At 46.2% G+C, this 20,000-nt stretch overlaps 1 protein-coding gene across 2 annotated transcripts in view; it reads left to right on the forward strand.

The window, feature by feature from the left end:
• The first annotated feature begins 1,474 nt into the window (after positions 1-1,474).
• Positions 1,475-20,000, forward strand: part of Usp4 (ubiquitin specific peptidase 4) — a 36,216-nt gene continuing 17,690 nt past the window's right edge. The window contains exons 1-9 of one of the 2 annotated variants that reach the window (XM_006978319.4): positions 1,475-1,709; positions 4,465-4,592; positions 8,919-9,049; positions 10,672-10,798; positions 13,758-13,903; positions 14,028-14,089; positions 16,870-17,010; positions 17,770-17,887; positions 18,946-19,119. In XM_006978319.4, the coding sequence (XP_006978381.1) occupies positions 1,609-1,709; positions 4,465-4,592; positions 8,919-9,049; positions 10,672-10,798; positions 13,758-13,903; positions 14,028-14,089; positions 16,870-17,010; positions 17,770-17,887; positions 18,946-19,119 (1,128 nt within the window). In that variant the 5' untranslated portion in view covers positions 1,475-1,608. The remainder of the gene's footprint in view (positions 1,710-4,464; positions 4,593-8,918; positions 9,050-10,671; positions 10,799-13,757; positions 13,904-14,027; positions 14,090-16,869; positions 17,011-17,769; positions 17,888-18,945; positions 19,120-20,000) is intronic. The other variant, XM_076577026.1, reaches the window with a different exon arrangement.

Raw genomic sequence — 20,000 nt, forward strand, 5'->3', positions numbered from 1 at the left:
TTTCAGGCCAAGCCAGAGTGAATCAAAGTTTATGAACTTACAAGGTTTCACACACAGGGGCTGATGAGATGGCTCCGTGGGTAACAGAGAAGCCAGGGATCGCTCGTAGCACTCCTGTTAGTCAGCTCAGAACTGTCTGTAACTCTACTTCTGGGCCCTAAAATCTAGGGGATACAATGCCCTCTAGCCTTGGAGGGAACCTGCATGCAGGTGGAACACATAAACTTATGCAGGGGCGCACACACTTACACATAAAATAAATAGATCTTTTTAAAAAGATCTGTATTTTAACAGATTGTAGGAAAGTAAGGGAATTGGGTGTTTTTTGTTTTTTGAGGGCTGCTAGGAACCAAGGGCCTGCGCATGCTTGCCTGTGGTTCTCCTGCTGAGCCCCGCCTACGCCCATCCCCAAGAATTGTCTTATTTTCCTTAGTGTTCAAGACAGGATTTGCCGGGGAAGTGGAGTCTCAGCAGCTTACCTGACCTCCTCCTTGATGGAGGCCTACTTTTTCCTCCAGAAGACCAGTGCTTCTAAACCTGTGCAGAAGCCATTGGAGAAAGGTTTTCAGGACACACAATCTTTGTTCCAGGGAAAAATTAAAATGCCCAGACCTCATCCCTTCCTCAGTTGCTATCAGCCCTCTGGCTGCCACTCTCCTTGACATGGAGGACTGACAGGATTCTGGCGACGAGGTTGCTTAAGACAACTTTGTTTTTTGAGACAGGGTCTAATTCTGACTATTTATTTATTTATTGCCAGGTGCGGTGGTTTACACCTTTAATCTCAGCACTCCGGAGGCGGAGGCAGATTGGATCTGGGTTCGAGACCAGCCTGGTATATACAGGGAGTTCCAGGGCAGCCAGGACTACAAGAGACCATGTCTCAAACAGACAAGTTTCACTGCTGTATGACTGTGAAGTGAACTCATGCCACAGCGCCTGTGTCGGGAACAAAGGACAATTTTAAGGAGCCAATTCTCTTCTTCCACCTTGACATGGCTTCAGGAGATCAAACCTAGTCTTCAAGCTTGCATGGCAAGCACTACCCACAGAGCCATCTCGCCGGCCCTTGTTTGAGACAATTGTTAATGGCTGGACCACACCGGACACTGCAGACCCCAATGTGTCTGTGCACCTGGTTGCATGCAGCGGCTGCCGAGGCAGGAGATTCAATCTCGCATTTGCGCGGTCTTGCTGAAAGCGGAATGGCACCGAGTGGACCAAGAAGAGCCGGTGGCGGGCTTCTCGCACTCAGATTGAGCACCAGGATAACCCTAGACCAGGATGGCGCGAGGGCCTGAGGGGCCGAGGGCCGGCCTGTAGCCCGACCTCCGGACATAGTCGCAGCGCTGCGGGCGTTCTTTCCGAAGAAGCCGCGCGTACCCGGGTGGCTGCGGCCCCCGCCTCCGGGCGTCCGGCCCCCTTTCCGTCCGATCCCGCTCCGGGGGGTGGGGGTGGGGGCGGGGTGGGGGCGGGGAGAAGAGGCGGAAGCTGACGGCGGCACCGGGCGCGCGCACGTGCGTGCTTACGTGCATGCGTGGGCGCGGCCCACAGCACGCCGTGCGCTAGGCGGATGTCCGGGCCGGCTGGGCCGGGGCGGCGGACGAGATGGCGGAAGGCCGAGGCAGCCGTGAGCGACCGGATGTGGAGACCCAGAAGACGGAGCTCGGAGCCTTGATGGGGACCACGCTCCAACGTGGGGCGCAGTGGTGAGCGTCCGGGCTGCCCTTCCACCGCGCAGAGACCCGGGCCGGGTGGCTGGCCCTCGGGCCGGGCCCCTCTCCCCAGCTTTAGGTCGAGGCTGGCCGGGGGCGGTGCCGGGAGTCTCTGGGAGAGTAGCTTGACAGCGGCCGCTCTGAAAGAAACCCCGAGATCAGCTGGGGCACAGCGCCGACAGGTCTGGGGTGTGTCTTGGCCTACTGGTACTCCCAAGGGTCTTGGGCCGGCGGGGACAGGGGATGGAGAATGTGGGAAAAGGGGAGTGCTCGGGTCGCCGGGGGCGGGAAGAGGAGAGGGGAGAGCACCTAACTACCCAAGACTTGATGGTGACCTTGGGGGAAGGTGTCCATACCTTACAGACCTCGGTTCCTTAACAATTAAAACCAGGGTAGCAATTTGTGGCTTATGGCGCTCAGGGGGTTGAGAGACGATCAGAAGTAGATACTTTGTAACTTGTGAAGTACGGAACAGATTCAAGGCCAGAAGCTGAATAAATAAATGTCTCCGGACCCAGATTGTCAGACGTCAGGAACAATTGTGGCAGTAGTTAGTTCTAGGAGTGGGAGAGGAGCAGAACTTGAATCCGGGAGGAGCAAAATAGATTGAAAGTTCCAAGATTTTTGCCAGGCATGGTGGCAGATGCTTTGCTGTTTTGCAGGGGCAGAGGCAGGAGGATTGCTGCAGTTTGCACAGTGAGCACGACCCCTCCAAAAAAAAAAAAGGTCCAGGATTCAGAAGAGCGGATTCAATAGATTGTTTCCTAGGAGGGGTAGTACTCACCAGTAGTGGAGAAATGCCTGTCGTGCTACTGTGTAGGAGTCGAAAACACTAGTAGGTTTTCCACTGATTGTGACCACTCTGAGGATTGAAGAAGAGATATAAATTGTGTGTGTGCGGGGAGGATGCCTTTCAGCTCTAGTTCTACGGCGTTTAGATTGAGCTAGTGAAAAGACAGACACATAGAGGTACTTTAGAAATTATTCCGCAAGGGATAACACATTTAAGAATGCTCAGAGTGGTGTGGAAGTACATGCTTGTAATCTTAGCACTAGAGAGGTGTACTGCTGTCAAGTTTCAGGGCCAGCCTGAGTGGCATAGTAAGGCTCTGCCTAAAATAAATAAATAAACAAACAAATGAATGAAGGGGTTGTCGAGAATGTACTTAATAACTTAGTAAGCATAATTTTACTTCTAGAAAGAGTCCATATTAAATGATTGCTCATTGGCTGGAGAGATAGCTCAGCAGTTAAGAACTCATATTGTTCTTGGAGAGAACCTGGGTTTGAATCCCAGCACCCATGTTGGGTGGCTCCCGGCTGTCTATAACTCAAGTTCTAAGATATCTGGCTCCCCTGGCCTCTGTGGGCACCTGTATTATGCACAGACACAAGTGCATAATTCAAAGTAAAATCCTAACTAGGCATAGTAGCATACAGCTTTAATCCCAGCAATTGGGAGGCAGAGGCAGGTGAATCTCTATGAGTTCAAGACTATCTGGGGCTACATACTGAGACCCAACCTCCAAAATTAAATTTAAAAATCTTTCAGAAATTGTTTGAGACACTATGTGGCCCTTGCTGGTTTGGAACTTGAAATGTATTCCAGGCTAGCCTCAAACTTACAGTCAGGCTTCTACTGCCTCCTGTGTGATGGCATTCTAGATGAGTGAGACCACAACGGGCTTTATGTTGGATAAGTGTGATTGGGTGTATGTATGGCACACCCTATGCACACAGGTGCCTGTGCAGACTAGAAGAGGGTATTGGACTCCCTGGAGCTAGAGGTGTGCACTACCAGACATGGGTGCTGGGATCCAATCTTGAATCCTCTGGCAGAGCACCAAGCTCTCTTAACCTCTAAGTTCTCTCTCTCTCTCTTTTTTGAGACAGGGTTTCTCTGTGTAGTTTTGGTGCCTGTCCTGGATCTTGCTCTGTAGACCAGGCTGGCCTCGAACTCACAGAGATCCACCTGGCTCTTCTCCCGAGTGCTGGGATTGAAGGTGTGCGCCACCACTGTCCAGCCTAAGTTATCTTTCTAGTACCTTTTTTGTTTTTTTTTTTTCAGACAGGGTCTCATTATGTAGTCTTGGTTGGTTGGGGTCTGGAATTCACTATGTAAACCAAACTGTCCTGGAATTTGTAGAGATCCAAAAGCCTCTGCCTCCCAAGTGCTTGGATCTAAAGGTGTACACCACCTTGCCTTGCTTTGTTTTGTTTTTTACAGATATGGTCTCTTGTAGCTAAGTGACCTCAAACTCACTATGCAGTAGAGACAGACATTTGTGCCTTCACCTTCCAAACGCTGGAATCACAGACATGGGCCACCACAGCTAGTGCCTTAACTTACTCTTTTAGCATCATTTCCTTAAGTGAATATCTGGCCTAGACTAGGCCTTCTCTGCCATATGGGGCTGACATCTGGTCCTGATGTTAAAAGTGTGATTTTTAGCCAGGTGGTGGTGGTTCATGCCTTTAATTAATCCCAGCACTCAGGAGGCAGAGGCAGGTTGGATCTCTGTTTTTGAGGCTAGCCTGGTCTTTAGAGGAAGTTCTAGGACAGTCGGGACTATACAGAGAAACCCTGTCTCAAAAAGAGTGTGATTTTAGTGGGAATTACCTTGGTGAAAAGACCATAAAAAGTTAAGAGTAGGCGTCCAGAGAACAAAATTGAAGGAGAGACGCAGAAACAGAGAACTTTGTCTTTTGGCCATATTTTATATGAAACTGTTGTTTTGTTTCTCTCTAGGTATCTTATTGACAGCCGGTGGTTCAAGCAGTGGAAGAAGTATGTGGGCTTTGATAGCTGGGATATGTACAATGTGGGGGAACATAATCTGTTTCCTGGGCCCATTGACAACTCTGGACTCTTTTCAGGTGCAGTATCCTAAGTTTTCTAGCTGTGTGTTCACATGGGCCATGGCTTGAGGTGGTGTGTATTGATACAGTGGACACTGTGAATTTATAATTCTCATAATGTGAAGAGATGGAAATGCTTGTTTACATCTGTAGTAGAAGTCTTTGCAGAGTCTTACGGAGAAGCACTTCTTCCCTAAATAACCACTTCTAACAATAAGAGCACGCTTTATGTCTCACTGTTCTGTTGCTGTGACGGACACTATGACCAAGGCAGCTTATAAAAGGAGTCATTTAACTGGGGGCTTGCTTACAGTTTCATGATCACCATGGTGGGTAGTGTGGCAGCAGGCAAGAAGGTGTGGTGCTGCAGAAGGAGCTGAGAGCTTTACATCCTGATCAGCAAGTAGAGAGAGAGACTGGGTCAGATGTGGGCTTTTGAAACCTCAGAGCTGCCCCTCAGTGACACATCTCCTCCAGCAAGGCCGCACCTCCTAATCCTTCCCAAATAGTGCTACTATTCAGGGACCAAAGATTCAAACATCTGAGCCTATAGGGCCCATTCTCATTCAACTGCCATACTTTTTAAACTTTTTTTTTACATTTTTGCTTTATTTTTATTGTATGTGTGCACACATATATGATATGTATGTGTAGGTGAGACACAGTGTATACTAAGGCCAGAGGACAGCTTTATGCAGTTGGGTTTTTAAACTAACAAAGCTAAAGATATCTTGCCTGCCCACTTGGTAATGTTTTGCCTTTATCTTCCTTCCTTCCTTCCTTCCTTCCTTCCTTCCTTCCTTCCTTCCTTCCTTCCTTCCTTCCTCTCTTCCTTTCTTCCTTTTAATTAATCAATCAGTTAATTAATTTTTGAGACAAGGTTTCTCTGTGTAATAGTCCTGGCTGTCCTAGAATACTCTTTGTAGATCAGGCTGGCCTTGAAATCACAGAGATGCACCTGCCTCTGCTCCCAAGTGCTGGGATTAAAGGCCTGTGCCACAACTGTCTGGCTTATTTTTATTTTTCATTGTGTGTATGCTTGTGTACTTGTGAGTGAATCTGTGCATGTGAGTGCAGTGCCTGAGGACCCCAGAAGGGAGTTTTGGATCCCCTGGAGTTAGAGTAGGTTGTAAGCTGCCCAACAATGGTGCTTGGACTAGAGTTGGGTCCTCTGCAAGAGCAGTAAGTGTTCTTAACGACTGAACTATCTGTCCAGCTCCTTAATTGTTTTTCTTTTTTAGATTTTGGACTTGTATGTAAATTGAATAACTACTGAACTATCTGTCCAGCTCCTTAATTATTTTTCTTTTTTAGATTTTGTACTTGTATGTAAATTGAAAGAATAAAAATCATTTTAAATTGCACCTGCAATCCAAAAGTTGGGAACCACGCCTCCCACCTTTTTCTTTAATGCTCTGGATCACAGTCAGTATGCTGAGCAAGTAATATCCAGTAATTGGTTTGAGTGTTGTTGGGTTTTGTTTGTTTTTTTGAGACAGGTTCTCTCTACATCCTGGAATTCACTCTGTAGACCAAGCTAGCCTTGAATTCACAGATCTGCCTGCTTCTGTCTCCTGATTACGGGGATTAAAGATGTGTGTCACCACACTAAGCTGTATCCACAAATTTTTGGTATTTGTGAAGCAGATCAAATTGTATGTATATTAAAGGTCATCAAGCATCTCTGTGCTGTGTTTGTCATGGAAATAGTGTAAGGAGAGGTGGAAAGTCAGGAGAGTTGTGACCTTTGACCTCGTCATATTCTTTAAGTGTTGTAGCAAAAGTGATGCATGGTTTATTTCTGTGACTGCATGGAGGTCGCATGGTTAGCTTTTCCAGATGATCTTTCACCTGTGTCCAGAATCTTCAGAAGACAGGCAGGCAGGTAGGTAGCTATGATAACTTATACATATGTCTGGTATCAACCTGGTTTTGTTCTTTGTATTTTTACATTTGTGTGCGTGCTTGCTTATGGAAGTTGGTTCTTTCCTCCTACCATGTAGGTTCAAGGGACTGACTCATGTCCTCAGGCTTGGCAGCAAATGCCTGTATCTGTGGAGTCATCTCCGGCTCCCTGGATTTTTGCTGTTTTAGTTTGCTGAGGCAGTGGCTCACTGTGTAGCTCTGGCTGGCCTTGCATTGAGTTAGTCCTCCTGCCATTGCCTCTTTTGTGCTGGGTTTACATGAGTGTGCTACTATAGATATAGTCTTATTTTTGTTTTACAGATAGGGTTTTGCTATGTTCATTGCTGGGCTCAAACTTGCTATGTAGCCTAAGCTGGCCTCAAAAAATCACTGCTTTCCTGCCTTAGCCTCCCAAGTACTGGACTTAAAGTCTTGCGCCATTGAGTCTGGCTTTCAGATTTTTAATTTGTTTATATTTTTTTAGGTTAAAGTTTTGCGTGCCTCTGTGTGAGGCAGGTTGGGTGTGTTCATGCAGAGTGCAGTGTGGAGGTTAGGTGCAGCTTGTCAGGCTCAGTGGCATTACCTGCTGAGCTGTCCACCAGCCCTTTGTTGTCAAGAGGGAGCTGCTTATGGATCTGAGGTTGGCTCAGATTTGTGATCTTCTTTGTCTGAAGTGATAGGATTGCAGGTGTGTTCCACCATCATGGGGTGGTTTGCTTTCCTTTTTAGATATGGTCTCACTATGTAGATCAGGTTGGTCCTGCTTCTGCCTCCTCAGTGCTGAGATTAAAACCATGCTCTATGCTCTACTACACCTGGCCTAGGTTTTTTGTTCTTTTTTTTGTTTTGTTTTGTTTTTCAAAACAAGGCTTCTCTGTGTAGCCCTGGCTGTCCTGAAACTCACTCTGTAGACCTTTCTGGCCTCGAACTCATAGAGATCTGCCTTTCAAGTGCTAGGATTAAAGGCATGCACCACCACCACCACCACCACCACCACCACCACCACCACCACCACCACCACCACCACCACCACTGCCAGGCCTTTTGTTTTTGTTTTTGTTTTTAATATATTTTATTTTTATGTGCATTTGTGGTTTTGCCATGGTTGTTGGGGTCCCCTGAAACTGGACTTACAGACAGGTGTGAGCTGCAATGTGGGTGCTGGGAATTGAACTCGGGTCCTCTGGTAGAAGAGTCAGCGCTCTTAACCTCTGAGCCATTTCTCCAGCCCTTTTTTTGTGGCTTTTTATTTGTTTGCAGTTTTTGTCTTGTGTTTTTGTTTTTGTTTTTGTTTTTGGAGACAGGGTTTCTCTGTGTGTATTCCTGGTTGTCCTAGAACTTGATCTGTAGACCAGACTGGCTTTGAACCTCACAGAGATCTACCTGCCTCTGCCTTCCAAGTCCTGGGATTAAAGGCATGTGCCACCACTGTGTAGTTCAGGCTGGCCTTAACCTAGCAATATATCTGAGGATGACCTTGAACTCATGTACTTCTTGAATCTACCTCCCAAATGCTCAGAAAGAGAATTTCTATTTATTTACTTGTTTATTTTGAGGCAGGGTCTTAATATATAACTTAGCTACATAGCAATTATGTAGCCCAGTCTATCCCAGAACTACCTACATACCCCAAGTAAATCTTGAAGTTACAGTCCTGATCTTGAAGTTACAGTCCTGATCTTGAAGTTACAGTCCTGATCCTGAGTTCTGCGATTACAGATGTGCACCATAACGCCTAGCCGAAAGGAAATTATTTTCTTGTTTGTTATTTCACAGCGGTGGTCTGTGGTCCCTCCCATCCCCTCCCCCTTCTTTTTTTCTGCCATGCTGGGAACTGAACTGAGGGCTCGGCATGATTGCTTGGTAAGAACAGACCCCTAGCCCTCAGTGCCTCATTTATTTGCCTCTCAGCAAATGGTTCGTGTGTAGATGATGTCTGAGTTCAAGCACTTTCGATAGGATTGTTATTGTTAGTATCCATAATTAACCGTTTTATTGTTTTTTTCTTCTTTTTTTGTTTTGTGGGTTTTTTTTTTTTGGTTGTTTATTTGTTTTTGAGCTTACTTTTTCTAATTATAGAAGAGATATAAGTGCCTCAAAAAAATGTGACTAAGACAGGGCTGTGGTGATGCACGCCTCTAATCCTAGCACCCGGGAGGCAGAGGCAGGCGGATCTCTGTGAGTTCGAGGCCAGCCTGGGCTACAGAGCGAGATCCAGGACAGGCTCCAAAGATACACAGAGAAACCCTGTCTTGACAAACAAACAAAACGAAACAAAAATTGTGACTAAGGATAATGAATGGCCAGTGACAGAATTTTGGATTATTGTGCTTTCTCCTGTTGATTCTTTTCTCATGAAAAATACCTAAGAATCTTGTAAAAATTAAAAATTCTGGGGAAAAGAAAGAAAAATGAGATATGTGCTAATTTCCTTTTCAGATCCTGAAAGTCAGACCTTAAAGGAACACTTAATTGATGAGCTGGACTATGTGTTGGTCCCAACCGAAGCCTGGAATAAATTGCTAAATTGGTATGGCTGTGTGGAAGGCCAGCAGCCCATTGTCAGAAAAGTGAGTACCTGAGTTCTTCTACCTGTTAGTGTGTCTGTGAGTTCTCCCTGAGTGCACTGACTTCTTTTGATTTCTTGAGAAGATAAATGTAGTTAAGTGATTGAAAGCAAGTATTGAGACTTTGTTTATTTGTTTTTTTGAGACGGGTTTTCTGCATAGCCCATGCTGTCCTGGAAATTGCTCTGTAGACCAGACTGTCCTCAAACTCAGAGATTCTCCTGCCTTTTCCTCCCAAGTGCTAGGATTAAAGACATCACCATGTCTTGAGACCTTGTTTTTGTTTCCTGAGACAGGATCTCTGTGTAGCCCAGGCTGGCCTTTTTTTACTGGTCATCTCCTCCCTCAAATCCTTGAGTGCTGGAATTCTGGCCTAAGAGACTATTTCTAGTTCTCTTTAGGAAATAAAATGGTTGTGAGTAACTCAGGATGTTACTGAGTGGTCTCCACATACCAGAGCTGTCTGGTAGTTTAGGATGTCCATAGTGTTTAGAGCACTTTATGGAATACTGTTCAGTTGGGCCATGTGGACATAAACTAATACGGATTGCTGCTCCCCCTTTCTCCCCACATATGCTAATAACTGTTCTAGCACTGAGCTCTTTTTCTTTGAGACAGGGCCTTACTAAGTTACCCAAGCTCACCTTGAACTCACTTGTAGCTCAGGTAGGCCTTGAACTGGGACAGTTGAGCATTTTCTTGAGCCTCCTGGGTGCTGAGATCACAAATGTGAGCCGCCATGCTCACCTAATAACTTGGGTGTGTTTTTGTTTTGTTTTTGTTGGGATATGTTTTGTCTGTTTTTCGAGACAGGGTTTCTCTGTGTAGCCCTGGCTGTCCTGGAACTCACTCTGTAGCCCAGGCTGGCCTGGGAACTCAAGAGATCCCCCTGCCTCTGCCTCCCGAGGGCTGGATTAAAGGCTGCACTGCTGCCGCCCGGCTTTTTTCCTCCCCTTCTAAGGTATTTCATAGCCCTTTATTTTGACAAACCCTACAAGGGCCAAAACAAGAATTTTTTTTCTTCAAAGTTGACCTTCTGAGACCTGCCTATAGGGCCTGGTGTTGTATCCACACAGATCTCTGATTCCATGAAGATGTACTTGGTTCTTCATTATGGGGAGGGTGGGGGGATTGTAACTCCTAGGATATATGCTGATGAATTAAATTTTTATTTTTTAATTTTTTTGGTTTTTTGAGACAGGGTTTCTCTGTATAGCTTTTTTTTTTTTGGGGGGGGGGGGTGCCTGTCCTGGATCTCGCTCTGTAGCCCAGGCTGGCCTCAACCTCACAGAGATCTACCTGCCTCTGCCTCCGAGTGCTGGGATTAAAGGCGTGCGCCACCACAGCCTGGCAGGAAACTTTATTTTTTTTTTGAGAGGTTTTAGTGTTTTGCTATCATCGCTGCTGCTGAGGCATGTCCCTTCCAAGACTGCCCAGCTTCATTCATTGTCTGTTTTTCAAGACAGGGTTTCTCTGTGTAGCCCTGGCTGTCCTGGAACTCACTCTGTTTTCTGCCAGGACGACCATGGACTAACCCTCTCAAACTGTAGGCAAGCCCCCAATTAAATGCTTCTTTACAAGAGTTGTCTTGGTCATGGTGTCTCACCCTTGCCTCTTGTTTGCAGGTTGTGGAGCATGGCTTGTTTGTCAAGCACTGCAAAGTGGAGGTGTATTTGCTGGAATTGAAGCTCTGTGAGAACAGTGACCCCACCAATGTACTGAGTTGCCATTTTAGCAAAGCAGACACCATTGGTAAGCAGCTGGCCGAGTTCTGGCCGCCTGGTGAGAGAACGCAGGGCATTGTAATTGATGGGGGAAGTTGGAGTGCTCTCTCAGGCTTGTTACCCAACTGGGGTCGTCAGTCTTGACGTGGAAATCTTTTCCTGAGAGAATTGTTTTGAAGAACCAGACCTGAAAACTATGTTCTATAGAACAGGACTTGGGCTACCAGAGTAGCTCAAGCAGGCTTGAACTTGAACTCAGTATATAGCAATTGATAACATTGTATTCCTGCCGGGCAATGGTGGTTCACGCCTTTAATCCCAGCACTCGGGAGGCAGAGGCAGGTGGATCTCTGTGAGTTCAAGCCCAGCCTGGGCTACAGAGTGAGACTCAGGACAGGCACCAAACTACGCAGAGAAACCCTGTCTCGATAAACCAAAAAAAAGAAGGAAAAAAAGACAACCAGGTGTGGCCTGTCCTTTTAACCTCAGCACTGGGGGAGGTGAGACAAGCAGGCAGATCCCTGAAGCCCATTGGTCAGCAGCTCCAGGTAAATCAATACGGGAGACCCTGTCTCAAAAAATAAAAGATGGAAAGTGATGGAAAGATACCTAAAGATGAGCTCTGGTCCCCACACGCACACCTCCCGTACCCACACTTGTGTGCATTTACCCACACTAATAAGTACATATACCACACACAGAAAACGACAGTGAGTGGAGAGATGGCTAGGCAGTTAAGAGTATGATGCTCTTCCAGAGGACCAGGGTTCAGTTTTCAGCATCTTAGTGTTTAGTTCTTGTGAAGAGACACCATGACCAAGGCAACTCTTGTAAAGAAGCATTTAATTGGGGGCTTGCCTACAGTTTGAGAGGGTTAGTCCATGGTCGTCCTGGAGAAAACAGACAGGCATGGTGCTGGAACAGTAGCTGAGCTTTACCTTCTGATCCGGAGGGAGAGAGAGAGAGAGAGAGAGAGAGAGAGAGAGAGAGAGAGAGAGAGAGAGAGAGAGAGAGAGAGAGAGAGCGCGCGAGAGAGCACGAGCGCACAGGCTGGGCCTAGCATGGGCTTTTGAAACCTCCCCGAGGTACACCTTCTCCAACAAGGCCATGCTTCCTAATTCTTTCCAAATAGTTCACCAACTGGTGGCGAACATTCACACATATGAACCGAGGGGGCCATGCTCATTCAAACCACCACAACTCTTTAATTATTAATTCCATAGATCCACACCATCCTCTGGTCTCTTGAGGGTACTAGACACACATGATGTACATACATGCCGGCAAAAAAAAAATCCATACACACAAAAGCTAATTAGTTAAAAAAACAACTCCCACATTCTCAGGGGGAAAAATGGCAGGTGCTGTTTTGTGGTTTTGTTTGTTTTTGGTGGAGCTGGGCCTCAATCTCAGGACCTTTTATTAACGCCGAGCAGACACTCTACCACTGAACCACATCCATAGTCTACTTTAACTAAACTCCCTTTGTTTGAGGTGGAGTCTGGCTGTGTAGCCTAGATGGCCTCAAACTCAGGATCCTTCTGCGTCAGCGTCTCCATTGCTAAATTATAGGTGATGTCACCATACCTGGCTGAGAGCCCTTTTTTTTTTCATAAAATTTTAATTAAAATTTGATTCTATCCCTTCCCTTTCCTCTCCTTCCTCCAGCCCCTCCTGTGTTCCCTTCCTCAGATCTCTCCTGTGGCCCCCCCACTCCCTCTAAATCGGTGGCCAAATGAACTCAGAAGGCCTCATTTTTTGTTTGTGCATCTAACAATAATGATCATAGGGCTAGCTGATTTTCTTTTTTGAGGGTGAGGGGGTTGTTTCAAGACAGGGTCTCTCTGTGTTGTTCTTGCTGTCCTGGAATTAGCTTTAAACCAGGCTGGCCAACTGGACAGTGGTGGCGCACACCTTTAATCCCAGCACTCGGGAGTCAGAGGCAGGCAGATCTCAGTAAGTTCGAGGCCTGCCTGGGCTACATAGTGAGTTCCAGGACAGGCAGAACTATTACATAGAGAAACCCTGTCTCAAAAAACCAACCAACCAAACAAACAAACAAACGAAAAACCCAGGCTGACCTTGAACTCAGATCTGCCTGCTCCTGCCTCCCAAGTGCTGGGGTGAAAGGTGTGCGCCAGTACCGTCCAGCTTCTTTTTCTCCTTCCTTCCTTCCTTCCTTCCTTCCTTCCTTCCTTCCTTCCTTCCTTCCTTCCTTCCTTCCTTCCTTCCTTTTTTTGTCTATCGATTGATATGATAAACTGGTATTTTATTTATTTTTTTTAAATTTTATAATTAATTTAATTTTACGTATCAGCTACGGATACCCCTGTCCTCCCTCCTCCAGCCCCCACGTGCCCCCTCAGCCCTCCCCCCCCAACTTTTTTTGTCTTGTTTGTTTGGTTTTTGAGACAGGGTTTCTGTATGTAGCCCTGGAACTCTCTCTATAGACTAGGCTGACCTCGAACCCAGAGATTCTTCTGTCTTTGCCTCCCAAGTGCTGGGATGAAAGGTGTGCACCAATACTGTCCAGATTTTTTAGTTTTCTAACTTTCTATGTTGCCTTTCTTCCTTTCTCCTCTTCCTTGTCTTTTTTCTTTTGTTTTGTTTTTGAATAGGTTTTCATACTAAAGCTCAGGTTGACCTAAAATTTTCTAGTAGCTTTGAACTTGTTGGAGCCTTCCACCTCAGTCTCCCGAGTGTTGGGATGATAGGCATGGGCCGCTCGCTACACCTGAGGTCTGTGTTACTGTTGTGCTCTAAAGACCTGCATTATCAGAGAAGCGTAGTGAGCTGCTAAGCTTACAAGGAGAGCTCTGAAAGATGATTGGCCTTAGGAGCACAAACAAGTTAAGGTCTGTGAACATATTTGCTCCAGATCTTCCATTAACACTTGAGAAGGAAGCAGAGTGAAGATTGGTTTGCCTTGGCTGTCTTTAACTTTATCTCTGGAGACGGCCCTGAAGGATGTTTTTGCCTGTTCGTAGCAACCATCGAGAAGGAGATGAGGAAGCTGTTCAACATCCCTGCAGAGCGTGAAACTCGGCTTTGGAACAAATACATGAGCAACACCTATGAGCAGCTGAGCAAGCTGGACAACACTATCCAGGATGCTGGGCTGTACCAGGGCCAGGTAGGAGGCCAGGCCAGGCCAGACAGGCAGCTCTGACCAGGGGGTGTCAAGAAGTCTTCTGGCAATAAGCATGTCCAAAGTGGGTGTGTTGTTCTGTGTTCATTTGCTCTCCCCTTCTGCTTAGGTGCTAGTAATTGAGCCCCAAAATGAAGATGGCACATGGCCCAGGCAGACCCTGCAGTCAAAGTAAGTGTACTTCACCCCCCTGTGTTTGGGCTCGCAGGGTCAGAGAAAGGGGAAGACGGAGGAGAGGGTTGTTCTGAATTAGATGGAAACAGCAGTTTCTCATCCAAATTGCATAGTGTTTGAAGTGCCAGCCTTTGGTAAGTAGCTTGCTTGATACAGTGTAAGAGATATAAGGACAGGAGGTGGGGGGGGGGGGAGAAGGTCAGAGCTGATATGGCTACTTTCCAAAGTGACTTTTCGTTTGTTAAGCTCCTTTACTTCTCTACTTGTAGTTTAGAAGCTCTGAGAAAGGAAGAGGAGGGTTAGGATGAGGTCTTGTATGACTTAAGGATGATGTCTTGATCCCACTTACCTCTGCTCTGTGGCCTGCTCAGCTACTAAAAGTGGATTCCAAGCACAGTTCCGTCAGGAGCTAGTCCTGTGACTTGTGGAATTGTGTACACCCTTAGAAGGTTGCACCAAGAAGTGATAGCTCTTCTCTGTGATGCCGTGCAGGGAAATAACATATTTCCTTATCTGATGACACAAATAGATCCAGGTGTTGTGACATATGCCTGTAATGTCAGCCTATGAGAACATTTGGTGGAGGTGGAGGGAGGAGGAGGAAAGAGTCCAAGGTCATCCTCGGGTACATAGTGAATTCTAGGCTAGCCTGGTCTACGAGACTGTGAGATTGTGTCTACAAAAACAGATTAACAAAGCATCCTGTGGCTGTGGTGATGGGTCAGCAAGGAAACTGCTTGCCATGCACGCATGAGGAGCAGAGTTCCCATTCCCAGAACCCCCTGTGGGGTGGCTGTTGCCGCCCGCCCTAATCCTCGTGCGCGGGAGATGGAGACAGGCAGTCTCTGGAGCAAGCTGACTAGCCAGACGAGACAACATGGTGAGCTCTGGGTTCAGTGAGAGACCTTGCCTCACTATGTAAGGTGAAGAGCAATCAAGGAAGACACCTACTGTCGACCTCAGCCTCGACACGTGTGAATGCACATATGTACGTTTCCCACATATACACGCCATATATGCATATGCAAAAGAAAAGCTGAAAATAGAACCGTGATACCACAAAATGCCCATCTCCTATCACAAGAACTTATGAATATGTTTTGCAGATGTGATTATAATAAAGTTGAAATTGGGAGACTCTTCAGGTGGACCCAGTGTAACCACAAGGCTCCCTGTAAGGAAAAGGGAGGCTGGAGAGTCAGAGTGGTGTGAGAGCAGAAGCAGAGGAAAAGCGTGAAATAGGAGAAAAGCTCTACAAGAACCTAAAATCTCTACAGAGGACTATAACTTGGACACCTTGACTCCTTGGACTTTTTTTCATTCATTCATTCATTGATTCATTCATTCATTTTGGTTTTTTGAGACAGGGTTTCTCTGTGTAACAGCATTGGCTGTTCTGGAACTCACTCTGTAGACCAGGCTGGCCTCCAACTCACAGAGATCTGCCTGCCTCTGCCTCCTGAGTGCTGGGATTAAAGGCTCGCACCACCACGCCCGGCTTAATTATTTATTTTATGTGTATGGGCATTTTGCTTGTATGTCTGTCTGTATATTATGTGTGTGCCTGGTGCCAGTGGATGCTAGAAGAGGAAGTTGGATTCCCTGCGACTGGAGTTACAGGTGGTTGTGATCGCCATATGGATGCTGGGAACCTGGGTCCTTTGCAAAAGCAACAAGCACTCTTAATCCTCTCTCTGGGCCATCTCTTCAGCCCCTCCTTTAGACTTTTTAATTTCCAGTAATTTCATGATAATAACACATTTGTGTTGTCTTGAAAGCCCTTGAGTTTGTAGAAATTTGTGACAGCCGTAGTAGGGAAACAAACAGAAAAGTTCAGACTAGACAACTCCCTTCATAACCAAAAGTGCTACAGAACATAGGGAAGGTGACCCCTAAACTCAACCTCTGGGTCAACTCCTTTGGGGTCAACTTGAAGAACTGTATCTTTAGTTGTGCGGCCTTAGGAAGGGTGAGAACCATGCTCCAGGGAGACCCTCCAGGTGGTTGGCTTGCAGCCTGTGAAGTCCAGTTGGTAACTCCGCAGAGGCAGGTGACTGTCCCGGCCCTTAGGCTGCTTCACTTGTACCTCCTTTTCTGAGCTTTGCTTCTCCCTATCCGTCCCCCTCTGAAGCCTAAGAATTTCCATTAAGGGAGATATGGAAGAGCAGGGTCGCTTTAAGATTCCATGAAGGTTAGAGTCTCTTACTAAGGTGTGGTTGGTCTAGAGAAAGCATAGAATGGTATTCCTGAGACACTTTCCTTTTCTTGATCTCCAAGGCAGTGTCATGTAATGTTGTACATGAGGATACAGCCATAAAGTAGACAGTGTGTTGGGTCAGGAAATGAGATCAGTAAGAAAAGCACATTTGCTCACTGATTTATAATCAATATAGACAAAACTTAGGGAGGAACTATCAAGTCCTAGGGTTTGGGGTAGGTCAGATTTAACCTGCTGAACTATCACACTGGCCCTTGAAGGCACAGGGGGAGAAAGTATGTGTGTATCTGTCACCTGTATAAATGTAGGCACACGTGCCAGAGCATGCTTGTGGAAGTCAGAGATCAATTTCAGATTGAGACAGGGATCTCTTGTTGTTTGCTGCTGCCTGCTCCAACCTAGTTAATCTGAGCCCGGTGAAGACAGGGTTCCCTAGTAACTGAGAATGAAGACTGCTCTCTCCACCTAAGGATGGTTGTTTATTGAGAGGAAACCTAAGGCATTGAATGGGGCCTGGACTTTGCAACCAGTCAGTGGTGGTGTTTTTGCTTCCTCCCAGATCAAGCACTGCACCTAGCAGGAACTTTACTACCTCTCCAAAACCATCTGCAAGCCCTTACTCCTCGGTGTCTGCCTCTCTCATTGCAAATGGTGATAGCACTAACGCCTCTGGGATGCACAGCTCCGGTGTCGGCAGGGGGTAAGAACGGCCTTTTACTTTGTCTGGAATGCTCTTCTGCTGCTGCCGAGATAAACCTTGTGGGACTAGAGCTTCCTGGGAGAACATGCTGCACGTGCCTTTCACTCCATTTCCTACCTGCAGGAAAGCATGCCTCCTAGTTCTGACTTTTGTTACTTGTCCTTTTGCTTCCGGTCCTTTTTCTCCAGTCTAAGCTAGGATAATCTTGAGGGCAGGGTGGGTGGTGTAGGGAGATCACCACATTTGGGAGGGATGGGCTGGCCACATGGCAGCTGTAAAGGGACAGTTGTCCGTCCTGGCGAACCCTCTTTCTCCTCTTGGCTGCTGCTGTGTTCCTTTCTCCATGCGTGTTACTTATGCCTCGAAGCATAGGCAGGGCGGGAGAGAGTGAGACAAGAGAGTGTGAACACTCAGGTCCGTTCAAGGCTGATGTGGCCTGGTGGATGGTGGCACATGTAAGCCCTTGATCTTGGTACCTAAAATAGCCTTTCCTGAAATCATCTGATAGCCTCTTAGAACGATATAAAATTAGTCATCAAAATCTAAAAGAAGAAAATTTAAGTAGCATTTCTCCCTGTACTTACTTCCTGTTAGCATGTCAAGTAAAGGTGGAGGACCAGAGGAGGTAGGGAGCATTTCATTTCCGTTATGAGACTGCAACCAGGCACAAGTTGTAGAGGCCCAAGCAGAGCTCCAAAAGTCATCCTAAGCATATGTACAGCACGTGCTTTTATTGCTGATGCGGATTGTGTTTTTCAGTGGATCTGGCTTCTCTGCTTCGTATAATTGCCAGGAGCCCCCGTCGCCTCATACCCAGCCTGGCCTCTGTGGACTTGGAAACCTGGGGAACACCTGCTTCATGAACTCTGCTTTGCAGGTAGAGGGAAAGTTGCCAACTAAATAAAACTGAGAGTGGGAGTTTGTTAAGTGAAGAATGGGTCTTCTCTTAGGTCACACCCCAATTCACCTCCTTTTAGAAGTCTGTGCCAGGATACCTCCTACCAGCTAGTTCAGAATGGCTTCATCAGTGTTTATAGTTCTAACACTGTTGTTTGCTTAGTTGTTTGGTGTTATGTTTTTGAGACATGGATTTTTATCTTCTCTCAAAAGAAAAGGGAGAAAAAGACTAGGGATATAACCCACTGATAGAGGTCTTGCCTAGCATTCTCAGTGCTGGGTTCAATTCCCTAGCAGTGCTACCACACAAACAAAACCCAGTGTTAGCACAGTGGTTTATGACTGTAATTCCAGGACTCAGAAAGATAGCAAGTTCAAGGCCTAGGCTAAAGAGGGAGGTCTTCTCTCAAAATCTATCTTTATTCGTTCATCAAGCATTTATTGGGTAGATACTATATAATAGCATTGTGATAGACATGGGCTGCAAGGGATTAAGAGTCCAACTGTAGCCGAGCGACAGTGGCACATGCCTTTGATCCCAGCACTTGGGAGGCAGAGCCAGGCAGGTCTCTGTGAGTTTCGAGGCCAGCCTGGGCTACAGAGTGAGATCCAGGACAGGCACCAAAACTACACAGAGAAACCCTGTCTCTCCGAAAAACAGCAACAACAAAACAAAACAATTGCAAGTTCAGGATTTCTAAGGGCACTCTCAATTTTGATAATTTGCTAGGACTTAGGGATTTACTTAAAGCTATCATAATTGTTTCGTGATGATGGTTTATTTTGAGGAAAGGATATAGATTAAAGTTAGCCAAGGAAAAAAGCAAACAGAATTGTCCAGGGGGCTGGTTCCAAATGCAGAACTCTGAATGGGTCTATATACCTGCAATCCAAGTGCTTGGAAGGCTGTGGCAGGAGGGTTGACAAGATTGAAATCAGCCTGGTCTAAGAATGTTTCAAACAAAAAGAACTTGGTTTGTCTTTTCTGTTTTCTCGTTGTCTGGAAGAGTTGTAAGCTCTGATTTTGCCCTGTTTCAGTGCCTGAGCAACACCGCTCCGCTGACTGAGTACTTTCTCAAAGATGAATATGAAGCTGAGATCAACAGAGACAACCCTCTGGGGATGAAAGGGGAGATTGCAGAGGCCTATGCGGAGCTCATCAAGCAGATGTGGTCTGGAAGGGACACTCATGTGGCACCTCGAATGTTCAAAGTAGGTTGAGATATATTACCCTTTTTCCTCAAAAGAAAAGATTGTTTTTACGTTGTGTGTGCCTGTGTGCACACTCTGATGCACTTGTGTACACGCATATGCACCATAACACAAGTGTAGAAGTTAGAGGACAACTTACAGGAATTGGTTCTCTCTGCTATGGAGATCCTGAGGCTCAAACTCAGATAGTCAGGCTTGGTGGCAAGCATCTTGATCTGCTGAATCTGCCTGTTAGATTCCCTGGTCTTTTTTTTTTTTTTTTTTTTTTTTTAAAGTTTTTCAAGACAGGGTTTCTCTCTGTAGCCTTGACTGTGCTGGAATTTGTTCTGTAGACCAGGCCAGCCTCAAACTTACAGAGATCATCATACATTAAAAAAACAAAAACAAAAAACAACTGAGCGGTGATGGCATACACCTTTAATCCCAGCATTTAGGAGGCAGAGGCAGTCAGATCTTCAGTACAGGCCAGCCTGCTCTACAGAGTGAGTTCCAGGACAGCCAGGGCCATACAGAGAAACCCTGTCTCAAAAACAAAACAAATAAACCAAAAAGTAGAATCTAAGACTCGAAGTTTATGTCATTAGCCACTTCTTTTCTGTCATTCAGAGCTTGTTTTGTTTTGTTTTGTTTTGTTTTGAGACAGGGTTTCTCTGTATAGTTTTGGTGCCTGGCTCTGCCTCCTATATGCTGATCTTAAAGGCTTGTGCCACCACTGCCCAGCCAGAGCTGTGGTTTTTATTTGTTTTGTTAGCTTTGGATTTTTTTTCATTTTTTTTAAGACGGGGATGGGGAGGCATGAGTCAATCTCACTGTGTAGCCCTGGCTATCCTGGAACTCATTATACAGGCTGGGATGTCCTCAAACTCATAATTTAGCTGCCT

Source organism: Peromyscus maniculatus, chromosome 7, assembly GCF_049852395.1.
Source record: "Peromyscus maniculatus bairdii isolate BWxNUB_F1_BW_parent chromosome 7, HU_Pman_BW_mat_3.1, whole genome shotgun sequence".
NCBI classification, from domain to species: domain Eukaryota; kingdom Metazoa; phylum Chordata; class Mammalia; order Rodentia; family Cricetidae; genus Peromyscus; species Peromyscus maniculatus.